The sequence below is a fragment of the Notolepis coatsorum genome, assembly GCF_963971535.1.
Source record: "Notolepis coatsorum genome assembly, chromosome: 12".
In the NCBI taxonomy this organism is placed as follows: domain Eukaryota; kingdom Metazoa; phylum Chordata; class Actinopteri; order Aulopiformes; family Paralepididae; genus Notolepis; species Notolepis coatsorum.
The window spans coordinates 115929008-115950379 of NC_140176.1; the positions used below are offsets into that span (position 1 = coordinate 115929008).

At 43.8% G+C, this 21372-nt stretch overlaps 1 protein-coding gene across 1 annotated transcript in view; it reads left to right on the forward strand.

Moving 5' to 3' along the window:
• Positions 1–430: 430 nt before the first annotated feature.
• sass6 (SAS-6 centriolar assembly protein) overlaps positions 431–21372 on the forward strand; it is a 168753-nt gene continuing 147811 nt past the window's right edge. The window contains exons 1-4 of the mRNA XM_084325732.1: positions 431–588; positions 9019–9079; positions 10701–10780; positions 10882–10986. Of these exons, the coding sequence (XP_084181858.1) occupies positions 527–588; positions 9019–9079; positions 10701–10780; positions 10882–10986 (308 nt within the window). The 5' untranslated portion in view covers positions 431–526. The remainder of the gene's footprint in view (positions 589–9018; positions 9080–10700; positions 10781–10881; positions 10987–21372) is intronic.

The following is a 21372-nucleotide window of genomic DNA, read 5'->3' on the forward strand; positions in this document are numbered from 1 at the left end:
CGCACACTTATGGCCAAAGGAAAGGACACTTTAAATTAGAATAACAGGAACATTGTATTGCACTACCAAAGCTAACTAGCATGTCCCACATGCTCTGTAAATAACTATGTACAGATACCGAGATGTCACTCCATGTTACCTGCTACCTGTTACTGCACAATGTTGTTTTCTTCTTTTGATTCTATTATATGTACCACTGTATTGCACATCGTTGCGGGCAAGACTACCCGCATTTCATTGTATACCTGTATGCCGTGACAATTAAAACTCTTGACTTGACTTGACTTGACTAAGCTTAACCAGTGTAGAAACAGGCGTCGGCCAATCAGAGAGCGTCTCCGAGAAAAATAACGCGCGCGCGAGCGGCGCGAGGCTGTCTGGTTACTTCCGGGGTGCTTCGCCGGTGAAACGCGCCAAACACAAACACAAACACTGTCGCCGCTGGGGATGGAAACCGTCATGGAACTATCTTATGAAAACTGAAGTTGTTTAACGTTAGCTAAGGTTTATGGAATAACGGTTAGTTATGGAAAAGCTTTTCAACAAACGCCTGGTGGTCGCTGTCCGGTGCCAGGACTGTGAGGAGAGGTAAGACTGTTAGTTAGTAGCTCAGCTAACGTCAACAACACTGTACTGCAGTACAGAGACCACACCGTTTAAACATCATGGATGGATGGATTGATTGACATTTTATTAACAGATTGCAGAATGGGTACAATACAGTACAGCTCAATACACACAATTGTTAAGGGGATGCAGACCAGAGAAATACTTTCGTCTTGTCTTGTTTACATCAGGGTCCCCCATTTTCAATTCATCATAACATTATGACATACATGACATACAGATATAATAATCTAATCTAAACTGATAATAATAATAATCATCATGAATTGACCGACCTTGTTAACGTTAACCACCCTGTACCTAACATTACACCCCTCACTCACATCCACACTAACGTTACTAACCCTCACTCACATCCACACTAACGTTACTAACCCCTCACTCACATCCACACTAACGTTACTAACCCCTCACATCCTCACTAACGTTACTAACCCCTCACTCACATCCACACTAACATTACTAACCCCTCACTCACATCCTCACCAACGTTACTAACCCCTCACATCCACACTAACGTTACTAACCCCTCACTCACATCCACACTAACGTTACTAACCCCTCACTCACATCCACACTAACGTTACTAACCCCTCACTCACATCCACACTAACGTTACTAACCCCTCACTCACATCCACACTAACGTTACTAACCCCTCACTCACATCCACACTAACGTTACTAACCCCTCACTCACATCCACACTAACGTTACTAACCCCTCACATCCACACTAACGTTACTAACCCCTCACTCACATCCACACTAACGTTACTAACCCCTCACTCACATCCACACTAACGTTACTAACCCCTCACTCGCATCCACACTAACGTTACTAACCCCTCACTCACATCCACACTAACGTTACTAACCCCTCACTCACATTCACACTAACGTTACTAACCCCTCACTCACATCCTCACTAACGTTACTAACCCCTCACTCACATCCACACTAACGTTACTAACCCCTCACTCACATCCACACTAACGTTACTAACCCCTCACTCACATCCTCACTAACGTTACTAACCTTCTGTGAATTGTTGTAGTGAAAGGCTTAACCGCTTGGTAGTGCTGCAGTGAAAGGGTTAACTCGGTGTTACATTCATTCGGTCTCTGGCTTGACTGGACCAACATGAAATAGGAAATGACCAAAACATGATGATCTAAAAACAGACAAACGAACATTAGGCCCAATGCTTAGAAGTAGTTCCTAACTAAAATATAAAACAGTTTTATAAACCTGCACTAGAACCAAATCTATGATGTTGACGAGCAAAGCCCTCGAGTATTATCCGGCCAAGTCCGAAGTTAAAATAACCACTGTTAGTCAGCACACCAAGCTAGTGAACTCCAAGACCACGTGACTGAACTCAAACTAGAAAGAAACAGACTAAGAAATGACGTAAACTCCATGATCAAAACTGCTAAAAAAAATTTCATCAATGACAAAACCGAGGAAAACAAAAATAAACCACGTGAACTTTGGAAATTACTCAACAATCAACTAGGCTGCAGTAAAAAACTCAAAACCAGGTTCTCAAACATAAACATAAAGACGGACAACACGCTCATCACAGACAAGCTGGATGTAGCCAATTACTTAAACACTTTCTTCACAAACATAGCCACAACACTGGTAAACAAACTACCCTCCCACTCAGGGCAGTATGGGGTAGAACACATAGTAGCATACTACATGAACCTAGGCGTTCCAACAAAGACGACTTCAAACTGGAAATAGTAACTACAGATGAGGTACTCAAAAAACTGAGCGCCCTCCAACCAAACAAGGCCACTGGCCATGACAACATCCCCTCCAAATTCCTCAGAGACTCAGCAGCAGCCATCACCCCAGTCATCACACACATAATAAACCTCTCCATAAAACAGGGACACGTCCCCAAGGACTTCAAAATTGCGAGAGTAACACCCCTGCACAAAAAGGGCAGCAAATTAGACCCGGGTAACTACCGCCCTGTTTCTATCCTTACATCCATCTCGAAAGTCATGGAAAAAATAGTATACGAACAGATCGAAAAGTACCTCGCGGAAAAAATCTAATCTACGAATTCCAATCTGGCTTCAGAACATCCCACTCCACTGACACATGCCTTCTCTACTTGAACGACCACATCAAACAAGAGGTGGACGCGGGCAAATACTGCGGCATGGTCATGCTGGACCTACAAAAGGCCTTCGACACTGTCAATCACACCATTCTGATTGACAAGCTAAAAGCAATTGGTTTTGATAGTTTATCAGTGAGCTGGATACAATCCTACCTGGAGGGGAGGGAACAGATGGTGGAAGTAAACGGTACCCTATCCCCCCCCCTCACAGTGAGCTGTGGTGTTCCACAAGGAAGCATACTAGGACCGCTACTATTCCTAATTTATGCAAATGACATGTCGTCAGCTTGTGACTGCAACTTGTTCCTGTTTGCGGACGACTCAGCCCTGCTGGTCTCTGACAAGAACAAGTTACAGGTTGAAAAAGCCCTCAGCTCGGAACTAGGCAAAATCTGCATATGGCTCGCCGACAACAAACTATCATTACACATGAGCAAAACAGAGTCCATTCTCTTCGGTTCAAATAACAAACTCAGCAAGACCGACGGCTTCTCGGTTACAGTGGGTGACAATATTATCACAAGGAAAGATGAAATTACCTACCTGGGTTCCATCCTAGAGGCTAATCTTTCCTGTGACAAAATGGCATCCAATGTAATAAAAAAAGTCAACCAACGAACGCGATTCTTGTACCGGATCTCCTCTCTGGTAAACAAGAATACCCTGAAGACTCTAGCAGGAGCACTCATTCAAGGGTACTACGACTATGCTTGCACCTCATGGTACCAAAGCACCTCAAAGGCACTAAAAAACAAATTACAAACATCTCAAAACAAGCTAGTCAGACTACTACTTGACCTGACTCCTAGAACCCACCTCACCCCTGCCCACTTTGACAACCTAGGATGGCTTAGAGTAGACGACAGAGTACAGCAACTTGCAATGGGCCTGGTCTACAAGATACACTACGCGACCAAGGTACCCATGTACATGTCAAAATACTTCCCAAAGGTCAGTGAATACCACGATCACAACACCAGAGGGAGCTCCACAAATCATGTAAAACCCAGATTCGGCTCAAACAAGGGACTAAACACGTTTCGCAATTATGCCACATCAATGTGGAACGCCCTACCTAAAGCTGTAAAGGAATGTGAATCACTACCCACCTTCAAAAACACTCTCAAAAAACACCTACGTGAGACTGCAATTCGAAACTGGCCCCTACAAATGTCCTAACCTAGTTGTACAGTAAATGACCAAGTAAGGCTTTGTCAATATTCCAATGTACAGTGTAAAATGTGTGTGTGTCCCCTTCCCAACCCCCCCCCCCCCCACCTCCAATGTACAGCCCTCACTAGGGTGCATCAAATTGCAATGCAAAAATTTAATCTCAACATATCAATCTGTGTGGGGTTGCATTCTGTTCGGACAAACATAAAAATGATTTGTGCAAAGTTTGGGAAAGATTCGTTGAGATTTAGAGGTACCACACAGCATGTGAAATATATGAAAATTGGCCTTTTTGGGCGTTTTACTAGATAACATGACAAGGCAATTTCAAAAACGGCAAGAAATAGTTTTTGAGAACAACATTTATTAACCCTAACATTTAAGAACAAAATGTTTGATAACAACATTGAAAGTCTTTCAAACATGTCTCAAGCATCCTAGAGTCCTAGACCTGGTCCAGCTTGCGCTTGCAGCAGCGAAGATTTGGCTGTGTTGAGCGGTCATGCTCAACTGCCTGTAGCACATTCTGCAGGTGCTCCTCGCTCCTGGCTGCTGCCACAAAGTCTGACGTCAGTTTGACGCCACGCTCGGCACAGTCATTCACAACATTGATGGCACGTACATTCACTGCACCCATCTGAAATGCTGTACTGGTAACCCAATCCTCTACATCCAGTGAAAGAAACGCGGGATCGATGTGCAGCAGGTGCATGCCGAACCAGCAGTCTGGGTTGGCGAGGTCAGCCAAGCTGGTGGTCGGCGAGAGGGTTGGAAACTTTGGCTTGCCGAAGCCAGTGCCAAAGCGGAGCTGTGGGGCTTGCATGGATATATCAGCCGGCTTGTGCTCCAATATAGCATCTGCAAGTGCGCGCCGCTCGCCAACTGGCACCTTGGTGCTGAAGAGTGCCAGGGGCAGCATCTCGCCTGACAGGTACCATAGGTGCCGCTTCAGCGCCTTAATCGCTGATGCTGCGATGCCCTCGTCAACAGACTTGTATGCGTACAGGTTGTGGTAGAGTGTAAGGTCATTCCATGCCGCATCTACGGCCGTGTCGCAGGTCAACCACCACGTTGCGTAGATGTGCGTGATGAAGTTGGCAAACGCCCGAATCTTCAGCACCTGCTGCTGCGTAGTGATGGTCCCCTGAGGAAGCAAGGCAATGTGCTGCTCCATCAAGGCCAGCTTGAGAGTGTAGAGCAGCTTAGCCATCCACCGCGCCTTGTGCAGTGCTCCCGGTCGTTGGAAGTTAACTGGAGTGTGCTCTGCACTGTCTGCACTCAGATACACAAGACATAGCTGCACGAACTCGCGATAGTCGCCTCGCTTGTAGTCGAGCACTCCTGCAGCGCACACAATTAGTTCAGCACGCAACTTGCCCAGGAACGGTGTTTCGGCATCGCCAGGAATGTAGCGGGCCAATGGGCCACTGTCCTTGTGTGGCAACAGGTTCCAGTTGTCGCGCAGACGTGTAAACAATGTAACCTCTGGCGAGCGTGACGTCTCCACCTTGAGGTCAGTGAAGATGTGGCTGAGGAGCACCTCGCCGATGTGGTGCCGGCACCCGGACCAGAGCAGTGGTCGACCCAGTGAGAGCTGGATGGCAATGCAGGCTGCCGTGAGATGGCCAGTGTTTGACGCGGTGGTGTCAAATGCCATGTTGACAACCTGATCGGTGCAGCACCAGTCCTGCAGCAGCTTGCATGTCAGCCGGGCAATGATCGTTCCACATGCCTCATCAGTCCCCTTCATGTATGCTGGCACACCAAGCAGTTTGAGCCGCTCCGCGTCTCCGATCACCACTGTCAGACGCTCCTCCAACTGGCGCACATTGTTGAGCATTGGCGTCAACTTGCTGTCCCAGTGCAAGGTGCACATGGGAGGTGGTGTCCACTGTTCTTGCTGGTCCTCACTGATGGCCTGCAACACGTGGCGGCACGCTCGGTCTGCTGTTGCGTAGGATGTGGAGACCATTGCCGAATTGCCACCGGATTCCTCGATCAGACCGCGCGTGAAGGCAGCATGCTGCATTGGTGTGATCTTCAACCGTGTAGCCAGTGACACAAGACTCGGCCGGCTGAGAATGTCTGATGGAATGAAGGCTGTGGTGCCAGTCTTCTTACGCTCACGGGTGGGTGTGTTCTCAGCCGGTGGAGCAGCTGTTTCATCTGCATTGCTGTCTTCATCACTTTCGCTTTCCAACACCACCGCCATGCTGGACCTCGCAGTCATCTCCTGCTGCTCCTTGGTAAAGCATGCCTGCTGCGCTGCTTCACGCTCCTGTCGCCGCTTCAACTTGGATTGCAGATTGGCATCCAATGCTCCAAATGTGGCCACTCTGTCGCCCTTCATGCTGGCCAGGAAAGCAATGTCCTCTGGATCACAGATCAGCTCCTCTGCATTTGGAGACCACAGCGGGAATGTGGCATCCAGCTTGTGCTCCATTGCGTCCACCAGTCGAGCTGTAGCCTCACTGGAGCGCCTGGCCTTTGGAATTTGCAGCAGCTTGTTGCTAGCATCGACAAGCGCTACTATCTTGACGCATGCTCGACGATCACTCACCATTGGGATATTGGCCTTTCCATAAAATGGCTGCACCTACTCCAAAACGTCCTTAGCCGCATGGAACCGTGACAAGGCTCCGGTCAAACCTGGCCGCTTGGCATGCAGTTGCGTGTCGCAGTTGTACAGCATGCACCGCAAGATCTGGCGACCACTTGGCAGTTTGGCGCCAGTGATGATGGCATCTGCATTGGTTATGCTGGGGCCCAGACCAAAGACCAGGCTGCGGCTGCTCTGGCAGGAGCCTAAGGGCGGCGACGCCATCTTGTGAGAACTGGATAGCTGGAGATATAGTTGGAGAGCTGGATCATGTGGTGGGTGATGGTGGAGTTGGGGGAATTGAGTAAACTGTGATGCAGAGCCACACAGGTAAAGCTATTTATAGGCCCATCCCGCCCATCCCCCCAAAAATTGCAGGACCAGGTGCGAGATGAAACAATGTTGCAACTCACACACACACACACACACACACACACACAGACACTAACAGCAGACCATGTTGGGAGAGGACAGCATGTACTGATGTACCGTTGCACATCTAAATCACCTCGTATTGCAAAAATATTTTGCATGTATTGTTTTTACATGGATGGTAACACTTTTAGCACCCATACAAATCAATACGCTGGAAATGTGTATTTTGATGCACCCTAGCCCTCACCCAACCCACCCAACCCCACCCCACCCAACCAACCTCCTCCAATGTACAGTTTCTATGCCAAATGTATATACACTCCTTTTCTGGACACTTTTGTATCACAAACAGTACTGTATTTGCAAATCTGATATGTCATAAATGTATAGATGTAGCAGTACTGTCTATCTGTATGTCATGTATGTCATATATGTTATGATGAATTGAAAATGGGGGACCCTGATGTAAACAAGACGAAAGTCTTTCTCTGGTCTGCATCCCCTTAACAATTGTATGTATTGAGCTGTACTGTACTGTACCCATTCTGCAATCTGTTAATAAACTTTTCAATCAATCAATCAATCATGCACATAAGTCATATGCTAGTAGTAGTAGTACTTTGCACTTAAATGAGTTAAATTACACATGGAATGCGATCCATTTTAAGGTAGAAGAGGGAACCCTCAGAGATGTGTGACGTAAAGTGTGAAGCTGCTCCATAGACGACGTTAAGTTAACCCACTAGATGCACGTCTCCCCTCCCCGAGCAAGGCTAACCCCCACAGAACAGTCCTTTCACTATGAATTGAAAATGGGGGACCCTGATGTAAACATTACGACGAAAGTCTTTCTCTGGTCTGCATCCCCTTAACAATTGTGTGTATTGAACTGTACTGTACCCATTCTGCAATCTGTTAATAACATCAATCAAACAGTGCATGAAACCACACAACTGGAATGTGCGTTTGGTTAAGTGCTTTTATCCAGAATGACCCTGGAGTCTCTATGGAAAGACGGCTCTAACCAGGTATGTAAGAGCATTAAACACCACAGATCCAGCCCCTTTCGTGACTGTGATGCACAGAGTGAATACACAGTCCCTTGTCCAACCATGTAAAAAATACCTTTGAAACTTCTCTGCGATACTTGTACGAGAAGCGTTTTGATCGAGAAAAGCGAGACAGACTTAATTGTAGGAATTTTACATGGTTGGACAAGGGACTGTGTATTCACTCTGTGCATCACAGTCACGAAAGGGGCTACACAGATCCCAACCCAGCTCTCACTGCAGCAGAGAAAGGGGCTACACAGATCCCAACCCAGCTCTCACTGCAGCAGAGAAAGGGGCTACAGATCCAAACCCAGCTCTTACTGCAGCAGAGAAAGGGGCTACACAGATCCAAACCCAGCTCTCACTGCAGCAGAGAAATGGGCTACACAGATCCAAACCCAGCTCTCACTGCAGCAGAGAAAGGGGCTACACAGATCCCAACCCAGCTCTCACTGCAGCAGAGAAATGGGCTACACAGATCCCAACCCAGCTCTCACTGCAGCAGAGAAAGGGGCTACACAGATCCAAACCCAGCTCTCACTGCAGCAGAGAAAGGGGCTACAGATCCCAACCCAGCTCTCACTGCAGCAGAGACCGAAAACCGTGAAGGTTGATTTGCCTATTTCGTGTTTTGAGAGGATTTAAACTCAAGATTCTTTTGACACCTCATCATTATCATCATTTTGCGATATCATAACAAAGAGGTGGGAATCTTTGTGGGATCTCACAATTTCAATTCTTGGGGTCACTATTTGATTTAATTCACGATTATCGAGGCAATGCAATAGATTTTTTTCTATTTAGCTAAACGCATAGCTCTACATATAGACCTAGTCTGATTTATTTAAATAATGTTTATTTATGCTAGAGGCTGCAGGGGCTGTGCAGTAGATTCATGATGTGATGTGAGGGGTTGTCAATGGAGAACAAATTATACAGAACAAATGCTAGTCTGAATAATTTGTTCCCATCCCTTTTGAATATTATCCACCCATTTGCTGTATAATAAAAAATTTCAGTCTGCATGCAAACAGTTTGATTTCTTATTTTTACAGGAAAGCGAATATTCGAGTCACGGTTGAGCTCCAGTTAACAACAAGTCCAGTCCACAGAAGAGTGAGTGTTCTGTACATGGTGTGAAATGAACCCTTGGGTTCAGTCATCAAATGAGTAGTCACTATATTTAAAATGTTGATCTTGTTCTTGATGTAGGCTATAAAAAGTAATCATAATTAGGCTAGATTATGTTAAATAAATACATTCAATGAATGTTATGGCTCTGCATTTGTGTGAATTATTATTACATATATTTTTGTAATTTTGTCATGTTTTAATTTTTGCAGCTGACCCTGCGTCAAAGAGATTGCAATCATAATTTTAAGCTTTTGTTTAAAGGTGTAGCCTTTTCAACATATCTCCACAAGACAAAAACACACAAACAAGCCAACATACAGTACTGAGTTCAAAATGAAGGGTTGCTTGTAGAATTGTTCAGATACCGATACCAGTATCGGAAATGCCGCCGATACTGCCTAAAATGCTGGTATCGGTATCGGCGAGTACACGTAAATTCTAGCCTCCGATCCCATGACGTCATTTATCTCCTGCCGAGAGTGAGGATTATAAAATGAACGTGTTTTAAAGTGTGATGCTGTTTGTCATTTTAACAGCAGATCACTTTCTTAAATTTCATTGTCCCCGACAGAGCGTGTGACGGGGAGCTCGGACGGGATGTGTTTTGCTTGCTGGTGTTATGATAGCATTAGCTGAAAAGCTAGCTAGTTGGAACAACATCCGCTTTAACGTTACATCAAATCAGATGATCGCCTGTCCTTTCTCCAGGACCTGACACTGTCCGTCTATCAACAATAATGCACCCACGGTGAATCGTATTTAAGTCAAGTAGCTACTGACTAGCGTTAGCTGACTAACGTTATCAAATGTCAATGTGGGGAAGACGAGCTAGGTCAGCTAGCTTAGCATGATAACGTTACCGTGGCTAAATTTGGTGCTATTCATAATCCATCAATAATGGCTGCAGACCTGCAAGCAAAGTACAGCAAGTTCCAAGTGCCAAAGGATAAGAGTCTGAGGTGGAGTCTCAAAAGAGAATGTTGAATATTTATTTTGCATCGAAAATCACAACATAAACGGTAATACTAGCTTACAGACTGGGTAGCGAGTGCAACACCGTCTAACGTCCGTGCGGATCATTGGAGTAGGGTATATCTGCAGTGCCGCAGCCCCATACTTGATTAATGATACTAATCTATACAATCACCTGTTGAATAAATACCATTACTTTCTAGTTATTACTAAAAAAACAGTATATATAAACCAGTATCTGTAAAAAAAACTATATTATATATATATATATATATATATATATATATATATATATAAATGATATATATATATATAATTTATATAATAGTTTTTTTTTTATGTATGCACTGGTATCTGATCAGTATCGGTATCGGCCGATACCCAAAGCTTAGGTATCGGAATCGGATCGGGAAGGAAAAATGGTATCGGAACATCTCTAGTTGCTTGTAGTGTAGCAGTGCAAGGACCCCCTTGAACCAGTGTTTTGAACTTAAAATAGTTAGATTTTCATGTCCCTTGTGTCCCTTGTTAGTAACTAACTTGTTGTTTACATGCTCCTTATTAGTAACTAACTTGTTGTTGTTTACATGCTCCTTGTTAGTGACTAACTTGTTGTTGTTTTACATCTCAGGATCTTCTAGTCAGACTCACAGATGATGCAGACCCCTTTTTTCTGTTCAGTCTTTCCATATCAGAAGAGGACTTTCAAAGGTAGGCATCTCATTTTAATGATGACAATTCTGAGTCCACTAGTGTAAAGTGTGACTCTAGTGTAAATGGGTAAATGTAAACAGTGAAACTTCTTTCCTCAGTCTGAAGGTTCAACAGGGGCTGCTGATCGACTTCACATCCTTCCCTCAGAAGTTTATTGAGCTACTTAATCTCTGCATCTCGGAGCAAGACTCTGACAATCCAAGGTAAGAAGATGTAATGTAATTTAATTTCCTCAATTCAGTGCAATTTCTAATGTAAAGCTACCTGCAAATGGTATTTTCTTGTTAAGAGTGGTGGTACCTCCACAGCAAAACTAGCAAACTGCTCCAACCAGCCACATAGTCACTGCACTCATAGTTTAACTTGTTGCTGACCTTTAGAAGCACTATTACAGCTTCATGTGATGTACATAGTAGAAGAGACTCCCAACATGGCAAATAGTATGTGTTCTTCTCTGATGATGTATTAGATGTACCCAGGGCTAGCTTTCGCAAAACCTTGGGCATATTCAATGGTGGAAACTTTCCATAGGAATAAAATGGAAATATAGGCGTTATTTGCACAGGTTATATTTATGTCATGCAGATAGAAACATAAACTTGTTTAAACATAAACATTTCATTGAGCCTAATTCTAAGACTGTTTAGGTACCACAGTATGCAGAAATAGGCAAATAATCATTATAAAAACAAAACGTATACAACTAACTGCATGGTTTAATCTGCATGAGACTAGTATAAATTAGGTGTGGCTGACTTGTGGTTCCATTGAGGCCATTCAGATACCTTGAGGTGAGAGGTCAAGGGACCCTATTACGTAACCATTGACTACAGGAAGGCTCGTTATCTGGTCAATGTTACATATTAAAGAGACGGTAGCCAAAGTATCTAAATAAAGAATATTTAATTTATAATTACCATGGTTTCGTAACAAAAATGAACATCAAATAATAAACAGGCAAACACAGAACTATACAGACAGGATCAGCACCAGATGGAAGGGATGACAGACTACTTATACACAAGGGGATGACGAGACAACACACACCTGGGGTAATGGTAATTGGGTACACCTGGGGGGAAAACAATAGGGACTACACACCATGACAGAGGACTACATCTAGACATGACGGCTCACATTAGGAGCGCATGATCAGGGCACAAACATACCCCCACATAACACCCCCCCCCCCCCCTCAAATTTATGGCCATAACCCCAAAGTGAAATGGGGAAATGGACATAAACAAGAAAAACCGTACCTAAATAACTAAAGGGGAAGAAAACAAAAATATATAGCGATTGATAAATGGGGAACCCTGATGTAAACAAGACGAAATTCGCCCTCCGGTCCGCATCCCCCCAACAACTGTGCATATTGAGCTGCCCCGCATTGCACCCTGCAATCCATCAATAAAGTCCCCCATCAACCAGGTAAGGAGAATGGACAGCCTCAGCCTTACTCCTCATCGCTCCCGACTCCTGGAACACAGAGCAAAATCAACAAAAAGCTAAAACAAACAACAACACCTCTCACACAACCCCCCCCCCCCCCCAGAAGCACAGCACAAAACCCACACCCCACCACTGACTAGTTCAAGTTCAAGTTCAAGTTCTTTAATAGTTGTCATACAGAAGTACAGAATACTTTCATACAAAATGCTTCTTACTGTTACGCTCCAGAGACTGTGCTAGACAAGATAGTATCAAATAACATAATATAGCATGTAATTTAGAAGAAGAAAAATGAGGTCACAGTGTTCGGTATAGACATATGTACAATGTTCTGAGTTACCATATAATATACAATACTATGCAGTGTACTAATGTACAGTACTATCTAGTGCAAAGCAGAAATGGGATGAGGTACAATTTTAGGTACAATTTACAGTAAGGTGTACGAGTTGTAGTGCAATCCTTCATCAATAAATATAAAGTGTGGGGAGTGGGTGCTACAGTGTGTTTGTTTAAAGTGGGTGTGTGCTATAAAGTGTGTGGAGTGGGTGCTACAGTGTGTTTGTTTAAAGTGCGTGTGGATGTGTGTGCTATGTGCGTTTGGTGGTTGTTGTTGTGTAGTGTTCATTCATTGTTCGTTTAGCAGCCTGATGGCCTGGGGATAGAAGCTTCTTCTGAGTCTTTCTGTGCTCGCCTTGAGACTCCGGTATCGCTTGCCTGACCGCAGCAGTTCAAAGAGGCAGTTGTTCGGGTGACTGGAGTCTTTAATGATTCTCTTAGCCTTGCCCGTGCAACGCTTGTTGTAAATGTTCTGGAGGGTGGGGAGCCCCCCTCCAATTGTGCGTTCGGCTGAACGTGTCACTCTTTGTAGTCTGCTTCGGTCTTGTGCAGTGCTATTCCCAAACCAGGAGGTGATGTTGCCGGTCAAGATGCTCTCAATTGTACATGAGTAGAAGTTCTTAAGGATCTTCTGACTGACTTGGAACTTCCTTAGGCGCCTGAGGAAGTAGAGGCGTTGTCGTGCCTTCTTCACAACACTGTCAATGTGTGTGGTCCATGTCAAGTCCTCGGATATGTAGGCTCCGAGGTACTTAAAGCTGTTGACTCTCTCAACCGGTGCCCCGTCGATGCTGAGGGGGCTGTAGTCCTTGACCCCCGACCTCCTGAAGTCCACAATCATCTCCTTTGTTTTGCTGACGTTCAGGGAGAGGCTGTTTTCCTGGCACCATCCCGCCAGGACCTTGACCTCTTCCGTGACAACGCGTCGGCCAACACATTGTCCTTGCCCTTGACATGCACCACCTCCACATCAAAGGCTTGCAGGAAGAGGCTCCAGCGCATCAGCCGCTGGTTCGAATTCTGCATCCTGCCTATAAAGACCAATGGGTTGTGGTCCGTGTAAATTTTAACAGGTGACTGAGAGGAGCCAACATACACCTCAAAATGGGAGAGGGCCAGAATCAAAGCCAATGCCTCCTTCTCGATGGTCGAGTAGCGCCTCTGGTGTATATTAAACTTCCTGGAGAAGTACGACACCGGGTGCTCAATACCCCCGTCATCATCCTGCAAGACCACTGCGCCAGCGCCCAACTCGCTAGCATCCACCGCCAATTTAAAAGGCCTCGTGAACACAGGCGCCGCAAGGACAGGGGCACTGACCAGAATGGACTTCAACTGTTGAAACGTGAAGGAACACCTAGGCGTCCACTGAAACGGGATCTTCGGGCTCAGCAGATCTGTAAGGGGAGAGGCTACAGCCGAAAAGTTCTATATATATATATTTTTTTTCATACAGTCAACATATTCTTAAATAATAGCGCTGCCCGAGGCGGGGCATGATACAGTCAACATATAGCAAGAGAGAGCGAGAGAGAGCTCCCGTTCTACAGTCAATATACAGTGTACAGAGAGAGAGACACATTGGAAAGAAATTGAAATGCTATTTGGCCCTAAACAGAGAGTACACAGTGGCAGAATACCTGAGCACTGTGACTGAAGATCCTTGACTAGGTACAGACTCAGCGAGCACAGCCTAGCCATCGAGAAAGGCCGCCATAGGCAGACTGTGTGTGTTAGAAAGAGAGAGAGAGAGAGCATGTGTGTTTGTCGTGTGTGTGTGTGTTAGAGAGAGAGCATGTATGAGAGATCCAAAAGGACAAAGATCAACACTTAAATCCAAAGAGAGAGAGAGAGAGACACATTGGAAAGAAATTGAAATGCTATTTGGCCCTAAACAGAGAGTACACAGTGGCAGAATACCTGAGCACTGTGACTGAAGATCCTTGACTATGTACAGACTCAGCGAGCACAGCCTAGCCATCGAGAAAGGCCGCCATAGGCAGACTGTGTGTGTTAGAAAGAGAGAGAGAGAGAGAGAGAGAGAGAGCATGTGTGTTTGTCATGTGTGTGTGTGTTAGAGAGAGAGCATGTATGAGAGATCCAAAAGGACAAAGATCAACACTTAAATCCAAAGAGAGAGAGAGAGAGAGACACATTGGAAAGAAATTGAAATGCTATTTGGCCCTAAACAGAGAGTACACAGTGGCAGAATACCTGAGCACTGTGACTGAAGATCCTTGACTATGTACAGACTCAGCGAGCACAGCCTAGCCATCGAGAAAGGCCGCCATAGGCAGACTGTGTGTGTTAGAAAGAGAGAGAGAGAGAGAGAGAGCATGTGTGTTTGTCATGTGTGTGTGTGTTAGAGAGAGAGCATGTATGAGAGATCCAAAAGGACAAAGATCAACACTTAAATCCAAAGAGAAGAGGGTCTATACCAGAGAAACCAAAGCAGCAAGGAGCCAATGGCCGACATCAGCTAAATAGGCTAGCCAGGTACTGTGACACCAGGCCACACACAGCTTTGGCCAACGGCCCAACGCTACCCAAGCTACACAAACAACCAAGACATTCACACACACAGCACATGTCGTATCTCCAAATGTTGTGAAGTAGCATATGTTTTGCCTGGAAAAAAACATCGTTATTAACAAAACATTCGGGAGGGGAAGGAAGGAAGAGTGGGGTAATGTCATGACATTTTCATTAATCTTACCTGCACCAAGGAACGCAGGGCGAAAGGCCGCAACACAGGTCTCCACGTTGACGAAAGGCCTCTCGCTGGCGGGACAAAAATAAGCCAGAACCCCCTGCTATTCTCACGGCTAATGTCAATGGTCGTAGCACAAGCTAACAGCTAACTCTAGCCTAGGCTAACTGATAGCATCAAACTAACGTTACGTGCGCAGCCGGCAGCTAACGTCGTAGCTAAACAGCTAACTGGCTAACACGGCTATCGCTAACCATTAGCTAACGCAGAAGCAAGCTATGCTGTTACCACTGAAACTACAACATGAGAAAAGCAATACAGGCGCTGACACCAGGCCACACACCGTTAGCTACTAACTCCATACTACAACAGGCAGCTAGTCGACCAGTTTGGCTCCAGAGAGAGAGAGAGAGAGAGAGAGATCCACGGCGGGAATATAATAGGTTGCATGAACTCACCATAACGCAGTATCAATGGTAAAGTTGGAAGGAGACTTTCTTGGCCCACGGTGTAATTTCTTCTGATCCATGCTGCTTTTGAAAAGACATCCACTCGCTCCTCTGAATAGCGCTGAATTAGATCATCCCTGTACCTCGTGTGTCCGAGAAGAGCCCGGAAACACTATCCTAAAATCTGTAGAGCAGCAAAGCCACACTGCAGTCTGCAGAGCCGCAGAGGCAGGAACAAGTCAGACACATTCTACAAACGTGTCTAATGTGAAATATATAAGCATATAAGCAAAACTAGATTTTAGGTCTGTGATGAAAAAGGGCCTCGCGGGAAGGGGGGCCTCGCAAAAAAAAAAAAAAAAAACTGCTCGCGGCCCTGGTAATGGTAATTGGGTACACCTGGGGGGAAAACAATAGGGACTACACACCATGACAGAGGACTACATCTAGACATGACGGCTCACATTAGGAGCGCATGATCAGGGCACAAACATACCCCCACATAACAGTCCCTTTGAAAATAATCATGCTATTGCTAATTCTTCACCTCAAAATGTTGCTTTAACTTTAGAGCAGGGGTCTCAAACTCAATTTACCTGGGGGCCGCTGGAGGTAGAGTCTGGGTGAGGCTGGGCCGCATCAAATATTCCACAAAAAAAGGGTTTCAAGTAGGGATGCTCGATATTGGCTTTTTTATCGATACCGATATACCGATATTGTCCAACTCTTAATTTCCGATACCGATATCAACCCATATCAACCGATACCGATATATGCAGGGTTCCCCCCCCCAAAAATGGAATAATTTCAGGTAATTAACATTACTTATCTCTTGTTGTGGAATTAACACAACTATACATACTTTTGACAATAAATAAAATCAGAATTTGTTCTTACTTGCTTGCCTGGGTAAATAAAGGTTATAGAAATGTTAAAAAATAAAAAAATAAAAAATAAACTGATACCGATATTTTCCGATAACACATTTTAATGCCGATATCGGACATCCCTAGTTTCAAGTATTCAAAAAAAAGTACAACTGATCTTCTCAATCTTTAGCAATAACATTTCAGAACATGAACAGTTCTTCAGAACATGAATGGTTCTTCAGAACATAGGCTTCTCAGTGGTGTCAGTGGCCTCATCCACAGCTATGGAAATGCACTGTGCATTTTTTTTTTATTCTATCACAAAGCTGTTTAATCAAATCACCAGCCAGTATTTCAGTTATTCTGGTTGTTGTGCGATCTGAGGCGGATTTGCTTTTGTTTGCCTTCAAACATGGTCTCCATCACTTCAGTCATACATTATTTTCAAATTGCCACCCTTCACAAGAGCTACCGTTTCTTGGCATATAGTCACATTGGTTTGGTGCTGGGACTCAGGATGAACGCATATTTTTCAGTCCATTCACCTTTGAATTGCAGTCGACTTTTCTTTTACTGACCATCTTTGAAAATGCCATTTTTCTGCTGGCGAAAATAGGCTAGTAGCTACATTTATCTCACGGAGATAAAACTGGGAGCGAGGCTACTGTAGATGCGCTGTCAACTCTGCTCTGACTCGGACTGAAAGAGAGAGACGACATGCAGTCCGTGAAGACCCGCCCTACTCCCCTACTCTGCATCTGATTCACAGACTGTGGGTGAGGGGTAAAAACGCTGACGGGACGCTGAATGTGATTGGACCAGACCCAGACACAGACAGACAGTGGCAGTGCAGCCGGACATGCAGAGCACTGCTCGCAGTCAGAGGAGATAGCGAGGATGCATTTGCCTTCCACTTTACTTGATATTACTCCGGAATCACGTTTCAACCAAGTCACTAAGGTAACGTTGCTGTCATGAGCCTGCGCTATGGTAGCCTACAAGTGATAAAATAAATAAAACGTCCAACTCTCGCGCAACGACTCGGCAAACAGTTGCGCACGGGCCGCATTAACACTAAACTTTGATGTCAAGTAGGGGGCCGCAAAATATCATCCTGCGAGTTTGAGACCCCTGCTTTAGAGCAATATTAGCCCCATTACAGGTAAGATAGCATGACATGATATCAACGGAATCCGTAATGTCTCTAATTTCTTATCGTCACTGTACAGTAGCTTTAAAATCGAGTGTTACAGCCTCTGAAATATAGCATGTCATCTGTCTCGCTGGCGTGGTGGTCTCAGTTCAATTCATCTTGCTCAATCAAGCAATTTTGCAACCACACGGTAGCAAAAACTAGCAGAAGGTGTTAACAAGTTAGAAACCATATAAACATACTTTGCTTTAGGCTCCCATTTGCTAGTTATATTTGTCATATATATTCAAAAAGTCAAGATAGACTGCGCTCACAAATTATAACACTGGGTGCTGAAATCCCGTCGAGTATAATAGAAAAAGAAAGCAATACGCTTGGACCAGCACTCACAGATTTTGGTATATTTAATGGCAGCCTGAAACAAACATGTTTCGGAACGATTATGTTCCTTCCTCAGTGTTGATGGCTAGCAAATGTTCTCACCGACAATATTGTTTTTATACCAAGAAAAGCAGGAAGTGACATCATCCACAGGTGTGTTGAGAATTGCTATAAGGTCTCATTTGACCCAGGAAGTACTTTGATGTCAAGAGTCCATTCTTAAGTCGAAATTACCTAAATATACAAATAAAAAATGTAGATCTAAATGTAGATAATAGATACATAAACATAAAATTGTTATACTAGAAACAAAACCAAAATTAACATCTAGTATGTATGGCTAGATAGGTACATTCTAATGCCTTATTCATTTTAAATATAAACAATAAACATTAAACAAGAACCCTAGGGTAAATAAGTCCGCCCTTTGGCGTACAGTCAAACTCTTTTTTTGAGCCTCGTAATAAAGAGGAAAACCGATGAAAAAAACTAAAGTCAAAATTACCACAATATACAGATGGTAAATGTAGATATAAGATTAAAATTAAAATTGTTGTTATACTGGAAACAAAAAACATAAATCAAAATAGCAATAACATCTAGTATGTATGGCTAGATAGATACACTCTAATGCCTTATTCATTTTATATAAATAAACCATAAACAATAAAAAGTAAACAAGAAACCCATTGGGTAAATAAGTCCGCCATTATGTATGGCTAGATAAATCCACTCTAATGCCTTATTAATTTTATATAAATAAACAATAAACAATAAAAAGTAAACCAGAAACCCTTGGGTAAATAAGTCCGCCATTATGTATGGCTAGATAGATACACTCTAATGCCTTATTCATTTTATATAAATAAACAATAAACAATAAAAACCCTTGGGTAAATAAGTCCGCCATTATGTATGGCTAGATAGATACACTCTAATGCCTTATTCATTTTATATAAATAAACAATAAACAATCAAAAGTAAACAAGAAACCCTTGGGTAAATAAGTCTGCCATTAGGCGTAAATTCAAACTCTTTTTTTTGAGCCTCGTAATAAAGCGGAAAAAAAGGAAAATAAGGAAAAACTACACCTGTTCGGTGTGTCTGAAGGTTGTTAGACTTACTAATGGCTCTTTAAAATAGATCTATAGTCTAATCATTAATACTCCCTTGTATACTTAGATACCTGTTGCTTAAAATAAACTTATTTGTTGGGCTAAATTGATCTTACTCGTATTTACTGAACCCGGCATACTTCTTTCTAAGGATACTAAAACTAATAATCGGCCTTAATGGGAAAAGTAATTAAAGGAAGCAGGTCAACAAGTTCTCTTCATTCATACCTCTTGGTTCTATACAGTTAAAGAGGTGAATAAAATAACATTCCCTTTGCAAAAGTAGCTTATGTCTGTCACCTCCCCTGGCGGGCCTATGAACTAACTCTAGACCCATATAACGGAGATCTTTGACAGCATGCTTGCAAGTATTGAAGTGTCTAGCTACCGCCGATTTGACATCTGAATTTCTGATTGAACACTTATGTTCACTGATTCTTAATTTGAATGGTCTCGTTGTTTTACCCACATATGAAAAATCACAAGGACATTTCAGCAGGTACACTATGAAGGAGGAATTGCAGGTAATACGACCTTTCACCGATAACCGTTTGCCCGTTTTTGGGTGTGTATAACTTTTGTCTTTGATCATCCCTTGGCAATGTACACAAGATTGACAGGGAAAGTTCCCATCTGGGATGTTAGACATAAAGTGAGTTGGTTTTACCTTGGGAAAATCCGTTTTCACCAGCAGATTTGAGAGATTCGCTTGTCTTTTGTAATAGTAATTGGGCGAATGCTGAAACGCCGCTCCAACTAGAGGATCTGACTGTAAAATATGCCAGTATTTATTGACAATGGTACGTATGTCTCTAGTAATCGGGCTGTAAGTATACCCAAAGGCCACTTTGTCAGAGTGTACCTTATTCTTCTTAGGGGCCAGTAACAAGGATCTGTCAATCTGCTGAGTTTTGTGCAGGGCCTTAGCTGTTAAAATAGCACTGTATCCTCTGCCATGAAAATTCTCCAGTAGGGTTTCGGCTTGGGCCTTGAATCTGACCTCCGTGTCACAGATTCTCTTATACCTGAGTATTTGGCTGAAAGGTAGACTATTTTTTAAAGCCGGGGTATGGTAGCTAGAGAAATGTAGAAACGAATTTCTGTCTGTCTCTTTTTTGAAGACCTCTGTATGTAATGAAGTCCCACCTGGGGCTTTGTTGATTAAGACGTCCAAAAAGGGTAGCGATTGTAAGTCAAACTTGAAAGTAAATTTTATCGTTAATCTACAAGAGTTGAGATATTCAAGGAAGTCATGGAGCTCAGACGATGTACCTGACCAAATAAAGAATAGGTCATCTATATAGCGCATGTAGGATTTGACATGTTTCTCAAACGGGTTATTTTTAAAAACATGTTCTAATTCAAATTTAGACATAAAAAGATTAGCAAGGTTCACTGCGGCTGGCGAGCCCATGCCGAGTCCTCTGTTCTGCAAATAATATCATCATCATCATCATCATCATTTTATTTATCCGTACATGGAATCACCACAGTCCAACAGTACATATTCACATAATTCACAAAAAATCTGTGGAGGGGAGTGATTCTGCTCTCGAGTTTAAATAAAAACTCAATGCGTCTAACGCGTCAGCATGTGGAATGCTAGGGTACAGGCTGACTTCATCCATTGTAACTAGAAAGTATGTGGGACTAATATTACAGACTAGAAGCCCACTCAGGAAGGAAGTAGTGTCTTTTAAATACCCGCGTTGTGAAGAGGCCAAATCCTTAATATGTGCGTCTATATATTGCGATATTTTCTCTGTGGCAGAGCCTATGCCGGAGACTATAGGTCTACCTGGAGGGTTAACTAGATCTTTATGGATCTTGGGTAAGGTGTAAATGATAGGCGTAATTGGGTGCTCTACAAACATAAAGCAGGATTACGCGGCTCACAGGGTCTACCCATGGTTGCACCAACCACAAGCCCGGAGCCGGAGGCAGAACTGGCAGCCCAGAGATCGACAGAGACACTCGGACTCTTCTTCCACAGCTGTCAGCTCAGACGAGGCGCCCTCTCAAGAAAGGTATTCCCTCCGCAGCCAATCGATTTTTCAGGACCCGCGGGACGGCCCTCTCCCACCCAGACCGCCGCGAGTGGCCACCGGAAGACGCAGAGGA